Source organism: Vitis vinifera, chromosome 5 (genome assembly GCF_030704535.1).
Source record: "Vitis vinifera cultivar Pinot Noir 40024 chromosome 5, ASM3070453v1".
Taxonomy (NCBI): domain Eukaryota; kingdom Viridiplantae; phylum Streptophyta; class Magnoliopsida; order Vitales; family Vitaceae; genus Vitis; species Vitis vinifera.
In genome coordinates this window covers 19,561,856-19,571,709 of record NC_081809.1, presented here as the reverse complement: position 1 = coordinate 19,571,709, position 9,854 = coordinate 19,561,856, and the positions used below count along the sequence as shown (strand labels likewise).

Here is a 9,854-nt window from a genome sequence, read left to right as displayed (position 1 = left end):
TAATGTAGATGATGCAATCGGTGAAGGAGAAAACAATCAAACGGGAGTTTGAAGTGAAGGAGGAGGACGTCGTCAATGACGATGCATTTATCGGTGGCACTTACGACATGGGTGGAAACGGTTTGAAACAGAAGGTGTTGAAGGGTATTTCAGATGAAGAAGTCTACAAATTGCAATTCGATCGCATAGATGAGGCTGAAACATTTTAAAACATGTTAGCTAGAGTAGCCGGATTTAGTATTCGAAAAGATGATTTGAAGCGAGACAAGAATGGAGATATAATATCTCGAAAGTGGGTGTGTTCTAGAGAAGGGCAGCGAGCGACAAAGTTTATTGAAAATGACAAGCGACAGCGTGAGCCACGATCATTGACTAGGGTTGGATGTGAAGCTGCATTTCGTGTAGGCTTGAATAGGAAAGATGGAAAGTGGATTGTAAAGGAATTTATAGGAGATCATAATCATAATTTGGTCGATGCTATCAACACACAATTCCTTCGGTCTCATCGAACAATAAGTAATCCCGATAAGGCACAAGTTGATGGTTTGCGTAAAGTAGGTGTTAAAACCACACAAATTATGGACTATATGGTAAAACAATCAGGGGGACATGAGCACGTCGGTTTCACACAAAAAGATATATACAATCACGTTGATGCAATGCGTAGAAGTGAAATTAAAGACGGTGATGCAGAAGCGGCATTGGCTTATTTGTGTGGAAAGGCAGAAATGGATTCTTCATTTTTTTATAAATTCAACATTGATGAAGAAAGTCGACTAGCAAATTTGTTTTGGGCTGATTCAACTGCTCGAATGGATTATGCGTGTTTTGGAGATGTCCTAGCATTTGACACAACCTATAGGACAAATGCCTATAAAAAGCCTCTAGTAGTGTTGGTCGGTGTTAATCATCACCATCAAACTGTTGTATTTGGTTGTGCGTTATTGATAGATGAAAGTGTTGGGACATATGAATGGGTGTTGGAGACATTTCTTGAAGCAATGATGAATAAGAGACCCATATCTGTTGTAACCGATGGGGATAAAGCTATGCGTAAGGCAATTAAAAAAGTATTACCTGATACGTGTCATCGATTGTGTTCATGGCATTTGCAACGAAATGCATTCACGAATGTGCATATTAAGGACTTCTCAAGCATATTTGCAAGGTGCATGTTCATGCATGGGAATGAAGAAGAATTCGAAAAGGTTTGGCATGAAATGGTTGCAAATTTGGGACTTAATGAGAATCGTTGGGTGACCGAGATATATGGGAAACGTAAAAGATGGGCAGAGGCGTATTTACGTGGAAATTTCTTTGGAGGGATGAGAACCACACAAAGGTGTGAGAGTATGAATGCATATCTAAATAGATTCTTAAAAATTCGCTTGCGACTGTATGAGTTTGTACAACAATTTGATAGAGCCATACTGAGAATACGGCAAAACGAGGCAAAGGCAGAGTTCGAGTCGAACAATTCTTCACCCGTGCTTTCAACCAAACTAGCCATACTTGAAAATCATGCTGCGACGGTATACACAAAAGAATCTTTCCTTAAATTTCGTGAGGAGATGAAAAATGCTGAGTTATTCTTTGTGGTTGGAGTTGTAAGTGATCATTCAATGCGGGCATACACATTATCTAAGTTTAGACACCCGAACTTAAATTGGGAAGTACAATTTTGCCCGGATATTGTAACATTAAAATGCTCATGCATGATGTTTGAGTCAATTGGGATCCCATGTTGCCATATGGTGGTGGTTATGAAGGTGGAGCATTTGGAAGAGATTCCTCAGTCATGTATTATGAAGAGGTGGACAAAGTTAGCAAAGGTTTATACAAGATCAGTACCAGTGAATGAGACGGATAACAACATGGAGCGGTTTGTACGATATGGTTCATTGAGTTCGATGTGCAACAAGCTCTCCTACTTTGCGTCAGATACGTCATCTTCATTTATAGAGGCCAAAAATGAAATAAAAAATTTGACGGCGAGAATGGAGGAACTCTATAACTATAATTTGAAAGGGAAGAAAATAGCATCAGATGGAGCGACAGGTACTAACCAAGTTCGTGATCCAAATATTGTGAAGACTAAAGGGAATCCAGGCAAAGTGGCAATGAATGTTCAAAAGGGAAGACGATGCAGTCGTTGTAAAAGAGTGGGTCACACAATTCGAAAGTGTCCACAAGCTACAATCCCTCAAAATGCTCAGCCGGGTTATATGGTATGTCATATTCAATACAAATTGCCCCTAAGATTAATTTTTGTAGGTGTGCTAACATAAATGACTAACATAATTGTTTTGATGGCATTATGAATACGTAGGAGGAAACTAATTTGTCTTCCCAAGGTGACATTCAAAGGGAAATGATGCCTTCAACAAATTCATCAGTTGACATTTTTTCAACCTTACATGTATGTACAATAGGCTTGCTATATAATTTCCAAACATTGATAACATATAATTCAATAATAATTGACAACACTTAATTATTGAAACATGCAGGGAATGTTAGGGGAGCGGTTGCCGAATGACCCATCTGACATGTACATAGATTGGGGTGAACTTAATAATGTAAGATCAGAATGAAGAAACACTTTTGACAAAAATTTTAGATATGCATTATTTAATGATTAAGTTTAATTAATTGGAATGGAATTGGGTAGCTGAAAAAAACAATGAAATGTGCATGTGCAGATAGCAGGAGTGCAGCAACATGAACAAAGTATGTCAACACCATGTGAAGGTGGGGATCCAAACAAATATCCAAATGAAAAGGATATGCAACCTTTTTTTTTATTCCTTAGCGGAGTAAGGGATGGTAGGTATTAAATCAGTATTTATATTAGTTGACGTTATCACTTCCACTAATGTGTACTTTTAACTTAACTATTTAATGAAAAGTTTGAATTTTGATCAAGAGTCAAGTTGATTGATAGAATGCAATATCCTCTACATTTATAATTTAATTGATAACAAGGGATAAAATGATTGGTAAATGGAGAAACCGATTCATTTATATCATGTCGAAAAAAACGGTTAATTATGCGGAATTAATTAAATTCAATTGTGGTTAAAGTTTGACAATTAGGTGGTTATGAGTTAACTATAGGAAAGTAATCAATATGATGTAATTCACATGAAATAGGTAAATGTAGTGATTTTATTGAAAATGGGTAAATCGTAGTTAGGTAAATTGTAATGCCAGTTTCCATCAATTTCAAACCTTATAATTGAACTTAATGGTACATTGTCGAATGTTTCCATAGTGAAAAGTTATTAGTACAACTCATAGCATACCCTTTTTGTGCACAATTGCATTGCAGGAGGCAACCGGTTGAGGAAATTCCTCAACCGGTTGAGGCATTTTTAACCAGTGGCTACCGGATGAGGATTTTCCTCAACCGGTTGAGAAAAGTCCTCAACCGGTTGAGACAATTCCTCAACCGGTAGGTACTGGTTAAAAAAGCCGCAACCGGTTGAGCAAATGGCCATCAACCGGTTGAGGATTTTTGTCACCAGTTGCTACTGGGAAAAATGCCTCAACCGGTTGATCGCCATATATTCAACCGGTTTAGGCTTTTTTTAACCAGTACCTACCGGATGAGGATTTTACTCAACCGGTTGAGAAAATTCATCAACCGGTAGGTACTGGTTAAACAATTCCTCAACCGGTTGAGCAAATGGCCATCAACCGGTTGAGGAATTTTGTGACCAGTGGCTACCGGATGAGGATTTTACTCAACCGGTCGAGGAAAATCCTCATCCGGTAGCCACTGGTAAATAATGCCTCGACCGGGTGCTCAACCGGTTGTGCCAAACCGGTCGACCGGTACTGGCCGTCCTCGCCCGGTTTAAGTTGGCTAACAATATACGCAACCGGTTGATGCCCATCTTCACCCGGTTGCCACTGGTTAAAAAAACATGAACCTCAACCAATTTCCTATATTTGTCAAACAGTTCCCACTGGTCAAATCAATCGTCAACCGGTTGAGACAATTTCTTCATTGATCAACCACTATCCACAACTGAAAATATGACGAATGTTCTCAACCGGTACGAATAATGCGTATGCCTATGAAAAATGGACATAGATAAATCGTTGGACTGGTTCTTACCGGTTGAACGGCATTCGTCAGCCAGTGTAGTAATGTACTAACTATATATTGTTAGTATAGATAAATGAATATTTACAGATCTGATTAGGTTAAAGATCGTACAAAATCACACATGTCGAACATGAATGATACCAATATATTACAATTTCATTTTGACGACCATATTGAAAGAAGAGTATTTGGATATTGAAATAAAATGGACTTAATCATTAATAATGTATGGTCATCGAAGCTCACAACTTCCCAATAAACATGACGATATGTGGATATGGAAATGATAAATATTTGAAAAATAAAAAATATCATAATAATAATTTTTTCATTGCTCGTGTCGACGTCTTTGTACAAACAATAGCCACAATGGTTTGTTTTTCTCTATTTCCCTCGTGTAAAACTAAATCACATGCTATTTCTCGACGTATTTTCATAGAATTACAAAAGTCGGAGCTCGTCATCGGATCACCATTTTTGAATCTCTGCATATGTCTAATGACATGCACTCCACAGTCCCACCTAAGAAAGAGAAAAGAAAAGCAAAACAACTTATTCAATGGTTGTCTAATTATACCTCAGGAAAAGAATAGTAATGTGAGTTATGTATTCATACTAACCCATTCTCTTGGCTCGGAATCGAAGGAGGCCAATCAATGGAGAATTGGAAGACATCTTTCCCTATGTCAGATAGTTTGAAGAACGTTTGACAAAATTCAACCTAATTTATTATGAAAGTGTTAATAAATATGGAAGAGGAAAAAATAGAATAGAAGAAAAATATAAACATGAAAGCATACCACTGTTTTGACACTCTGAAACCGGAACTTGTCTCGATTCTTCGATCGTAATGAGTCCAAAATTTGGGTATGAGAGTTTTTGAAGTCAAGGACGCACAGATACCAATGACCAGGGCATTCGTCATGCATTGGAATAAATAGCTGTAAAGTTAGAAAAACAATATATATGAGTTGGGGCAAAAAAAATCTACTATATTATAGGTGAAAACAATATCTATTCTAAATTTCATATATGCAATTAAACATTAGAAATAATTACTAACCTTCTCGCAATCATCGAATTCACTAATGTACTTACTAACGATGGATGTTTTTCTATCGAAAAAATGATGAGGATTCCCGCACAAAATCATTTGCTAATAAGAAAACATAATACGAACATTACTATATTGTACTTAATATGTAAGTAAACAACAAGAGAAATATGAGCTTACTGAAAATGTCGTGGGAAGATAGCATCTTATACTTCGTATGCCTATGAATTGTCTTTCAAAATAATTTAGCTTTGAGGCTTCTAAATTTATTACCTGTTGTTGAACAATAACTTCAATAAATTTATTTAACTAATATAGGATGCATTTGATATAAATGAAGTAGGTACTTACAACATCCATCAAATTTTGTCTAGGACGTAAGCATGCAAAATCTCCACGAACTCCATGTTCATGACCAAAGTCAACAAGAAGCTCACTAAAATAATAATATGTTCAAACAAACTTCAGTAAATTGGAAGCATATGAAGGCAAAAATTGTAACAACACATCTATGAATGTTCTAGACGCGACAAACCTTTTTGACAACGCTTTATTGAAAACATAATCAGCGACAAGAGATTGAAGTACATTGAATGATTGAGTATCCACCACGTCTTCACGAATGGACATGGGGATTGACTAATTCGAAAACAAGACATAATTATTAACTACATATGTTAAGTATCAAAAAATAAGAACAATGATATTAAACTATTTGTATTATACCTCTGATGCTTCACATTTTACCATCTTCCTTGATTTCTGTACAAACGGGGAGACCTTGAATTTACTTGGTTTCCTCTCCCTTGATGAACGTGTTTTCATGACATGATTAGGATAACAGCATAGTGCTCGTAGTGGTTCCTAATATGGAAAATGTCAGTAATATACATCTATTTACTATGTAATGGTTAAGTAGTTGTAAAGAAAATAATTTTTTCTTTTATATGATACATACCTTTCCATAATCTCTTCTACTCCTTTTGATTGGAAGTGGTAAGATATTTTCATTTTCGTCTGGAATGATATGCACTTCAATTGATGTAGCACATGCATCTTCATTCTTTTCATTAAAGTCTTCGGTGCATAACTTCTCATTTGACAAAGTGTGAAGATAATGTTCATTCACATTCATATTGTTCGTATCTTCCAAACTTCTCTCGCATGAGAGCATGTCATTCTTCGTTCCTTCCTCGTGCATTCTCAAAGGTTTTCCACTTGACCTAAGGAAGAGACCTTTCACTTGAGTATAATTCTCCTCAAATTTAGCCAAAATTTTATCACAACTACTACTACTTGCACCATAAGCCATATCAAGTAGATGTGTCTTTAATTGTTGAAAGGTTTTATCCATCTCCATTAACTTCCCACCATCAACCTAGTGATATATACGAACGTGATTAATAACATCATAATACAAAGGTTCAATGCTAATATAGATAGTCACGATGAATATTGTAAAACACTTACTCGTTTAATAACATCTTTGTTTAGATTGGATACAAATTTCTCATCGTCCTCATTCTCACTCGCCATTGTCGTTGCATTTCCATCAACGCAATCCCTTATCTCATTTTCTATCACCCATATTTTGAGCTATAATATATTCATCAAAATATAATACATATCAGATTTTAAATCACTAAAAACTTAAATCAATAGTAAAAGACTTTCAAAACTATAACTTACATCCTCATTTGCATATCCACCAAGTTTTTTCAATCTTCATTTCCTGTCCAAGACTTCATCATCTCCCCAAGCAGTAATCCGAGGAGAAGGTCGAGTATATAGCGGTAGGAATTTCTCTTCAAAGGATATATGCTCGTGGTAGAATAACTACGAGTATATTTGACATAGATATATAGTTAGTTCATAAATTATATTAAAACAAAATCGTATTTCACTATGATGTAAATTAATTACCATTAAAAACAATAAGCAACCGCAAACCCCACTTTGTTGTTTCTTCTTAAACTCTTCAATCCCGTGCACAAGATAGGACAACACAAATTCTGCCCAATTCATCTTCTTTATTGAATCGATGTCTTCCACAATATGTAAGAAAGAGCGATTCACAAAAAGCTTCATTGTTGGGCACAATAATGCACCCAACACAAATAATACAAAACGAACTTTAAAATCGTTTCCACCCTCTTTATCCTCCCTAATTTGATTTTCTAACATCACTAATGGCAATCGCCCTTTTTTATCACAATATTTTTTACATAAATCATTCTTATGACCAACATCTTTGTTCATGCCAATCTTTAACCCTCTTGCCCTCAATCCCATAATAAATTCAACATCAATGGGGGATAATTTGATACAAGTATTATACAACTGTAACATATAAGTGTTCGGATTAAAACTATTTATCAACCAAAGACATAACCCATGATCTATTTTCCTACATCGAAGTTGCAAGAGGCTACCAAATCCTATTTCTTCTATGGCTGCCTTTTGCTTTGGTTCTAAATTTTCAATCACTCTAATAACTCGCTCGGGGGAGCATCGAGTCTGAAGATATAACTGAAAAGATACACAAACATCAAACATGTTTACATTAATATAATTTCCAACAAATACATAAGTAAAGAAATTAAATATTCATTACAAATAAAAATTACCTTTGGAACCACACCCTTTTGAAGTGAATATTGTTTTGAACTTTCTTTGGACTTTGCCATGAAATTTTCTTTTTCTACTTTTGAAAGTGCATTCCACTTCTTGCCCAATTGTTTCCTCAACTACAGTAATTGGTCACATAATTTAAATTCTAATGTTAAAATGTAATTATATTAGACGTAGCAAAATTACTCCTTACATCATCATTTATCTTCACTCCTTTGTCCTTCTCTTTCATCATGGCTAATTGATCGTTACTACAAAACAATTTCAAACAAATTTAACAATAACAACCACAAAAAATAAATTAAAAAACATATTATTTTACATATTTCTATTTTCCCTTACTAGTAATGTATCCAAGCGCCGATAGGCCTCTTTGGATTTCTAATAACTTCAAGACCATCGCATTCGCTCCTAAAAATTAAATCAAAGCATTTAAGTCAATTTTTATAATATGATTTCAAATATAATAAATCAAACATGCTTTCACCACCACATTATCTCAACATAAGTTTTTTTTCACATTTCAATAAATTTTATTTTTATATCTTACTACAACCAACCAAATGCCAATTAAAATACAAATACCATTACAACTACAACTACAACATCCTCCCTAAATATCTTTACATTTAAAATGATGACAAAATTAACATACAAATTTTTTTCAATGTTCAATAATCTAACCACACTCTTTTTCTATAATGTAATCAATCCATAAATCTAACAAAAAACATGAAATATAATGGACATAATATTGTAAAACACATAATTACTACTCACATTTTTTTCCCTTTATATAGAACTCGCCAAATAATTAGGATACAAGCGCCTTTTGAGTAACAAACAATTGTGTCATTCTCAGCTTTCTTTTCCTTAGTACTACACGTCCTCTTCTTCTTCTTCCAGCTACGTCTTCAATTCGGGTTTTTAAACCATTAAATTTAGAACCTAAAAACACCCCCTTACACCTCTTAAACAAAATATAAAATATGAAGAAAACACATGGGTTATGAAGATTCCACTAAAATTCTCCGTGTGAAAGAACAGAAATTCTCCTTGTGAAAAAATGCAGGGGTAGGGGGGAGAGAAAGCAAAAATTCAGAAAATTTACATAAAATCTTCGAGAAGAAGAATCTAGCAGAAAAAATAGCTGACCTGGACATCGGGAGAAATGAAGTCTAAGACTCGGATCTTGGCACTGACCTCGCCCACAATCCTGAGCTCGCGCTCCTTGAGGGAGACTTCTTTGATGAGGTCAAGACGTCGACTTGGAGGAGGTTGGCCCGGTTCACGGCAATGGTGGTCTCCACCCACCTGTGAAGACGTCTTTGATCCCGGCTGACGGCGAAGGTGGTCTCCACCTAGCTGTGGAGACGTCTTTGATAAGGTCTGCGACGTCGGCCTCGAAGAGGTTGGCCCGGTTGAAGCCGACCGTGGTCTTCACCCAGCTGTGGACAATCACTGGAGAGAAAAACGGGAAAAGGGAGAGAAAACAAAGATGACAGTGGGAAATGGGTGAGCTATGGAGGAAGTCGGCAAACAAAGATGAGGAAGTCGGCAAATGGGTGAGCTGAGGAAGTCGGCTATGGAGGATGCGCGAGACACCCAGCTATGGAGGGGCGGAAAACGGGTGAGCTGAGGAAGTTGGCTTGGGAAGAGAGCAAGACAGCAAATTAGGGGGGGGGGGGAAAGGGAAAAAGGAGGAGAGATGGGGGGAACCGGAGGGGAAGGTACCCAGGAGAATTTTTTTTTGAATTTTTTTTCATTTTGGATGGCTGAGATTTAATCATTTTCATCCAATGGATGAAAAAAAATGGAGGCATGGTACTGAAGGAGGTATTGTAGATTTTCCCTATATATATATATATATATATATATATATATATATATATATATATATATATATATATATATATATATATAGTGTGACACTCCTTTGTAATTTGTGGCAGAACCAAACTACCCCGCCATGCATATGCATAGACAACTCAGGGAACCTGCCGTAAACTTAAGCATGTGGTTAGACCAACCATAATTATGGGGACCAACTGGTTT

General features: G+C 36.0%; 3 protein-coding genes across 3 annotated transcripts; 1 reads left to right on the top strand and 2 right to left on the bottom strand.

The window, feature by feature from the left end:
- Positions 1-212: 212 nt before the first annotated feature.
- On the top strand, positions 213-2,594 carry LOC132253844 (protein FAR1-RELATED SEQUENCE 5-like). The gene is made up of 3 exons (XM_059737096.1): positions 213-1,607; positions 1,770-2,228; positions 2,511-2,594. The coding sequence occupies exons 1-3, from the start codon at positions 213-215 to the stop codon at positions 2,592-2,594; spliced, it is 1,938 nt and encodes a 645-aa protein (XP_059593079.1).
- A 2,130-nt stretch (positions 2,595-4,724) lies between these two features.
- LOC132253843 (uncharacterized) lies at positions 4,725-5,898 on the bottom strand. Its single transcript, XM_059737095.1, has 5 exons — positions 5,520-5,898; positions 5,349-5,441; positions 5,178-5,270; positions 4,915-5,055; positions 4,725-4,835 (listed from the first exon to the last, which is right to left on the bottom strand). The coding sequence occupies exons 1-5, from the start codon at positions 5,526-5,528 to the stop codon at positions 4,725-4,727; spliced, it is 447 nt and encodes a 148-aa protein (XP_059593078.1). The 5' UTR covers positions 5,529-5,898.
- Positions 5,899-6,394: 496 nt separating this feature from the next.
- LOC132252653 (serine/threonine-protein phosphatase 7 long form homolog) lies at positions 6,395-9,415 on the bottom strand. Its single transcript, XM_059737014.1, has 9 exons — positions 8,955-9,415; positions 8,580-8,747; positions 8,142-8,210; positions 7,993-8,050; positions 7,796-7,915; positions 7,092-7,697; positions 6,858-7,004; positions 6,639-6,764; positions 6,395-6,546 (listed from the first exon to the last, which is right to left on the bottom strand). Coding segments are annotated over exons 2-7 (966 nt in total). The 5' UTR covers positions 8,582-8,747; positions 8,955-9,415; the 3' UTR covers positions 6,395-6,546; positions 6,639-6,764; positions 6,858-6,893.
- Between the last annotated feature and the right edge of the window lie 439 nt (positions 9,416-9,854).

Bases quoted from the DNA above. Each gene is read 5' to 3' on its own strand.
- LOC132253844 (XM_059737096.1), top strand. From the start codon at position 213: ATGTTAGCTAGAGTAGCCGGATTTAGTATTCGAAAAGATGATTTGAAG. The intron at 1,608-1,769 runs GTAAGTGATCAT...GTGGTTATGAAG, and splicing joins TATTCTTTGTGGTTGGAGTT to GTGGAGCATTTGGAAGAGAT. The intron at 2,229-2,510 runs GTATGTCATATT...TGAAACATGCAG, and splicing joins ATGCTCAGCCGGGTTATATG to GGAATGTTAGGGGAGCGGTT.
- LOC132253843 (XM_059737095.1), bottom strand. The intron at 5,271-5,348 runs GTAAGCTCATAT...TTTTCTTATTAG, and splicing joins ATCTTCCCACGACATTTTCA to CAAATGATTTTGTGCGGGAA. The intron at 4,836-4,914 runs GTATGCTTTCAT...ATAATAAATTAG, and splicing joins TTCAGAGTGTCAAAACAGTG to GTTGAATTTTGTCAAACGTT.
- LOC132252653 (XM_059737014.1), bottom strand. The intron at 8,051-8,141 runs GTAAGGGAAAAT...ATTGTTTTGTAG, and splicing joins GGCGCTTGGATACATTACTA to TAACGATCAATTAGCCATGA. The intron at 7,916-7,992 runs GTAAGGAGTAAT...CAATTACTGTAG, and splicing joins GAGTGAAGATAAATGATGAT to TTGAGGAAACAATTGGGCAA.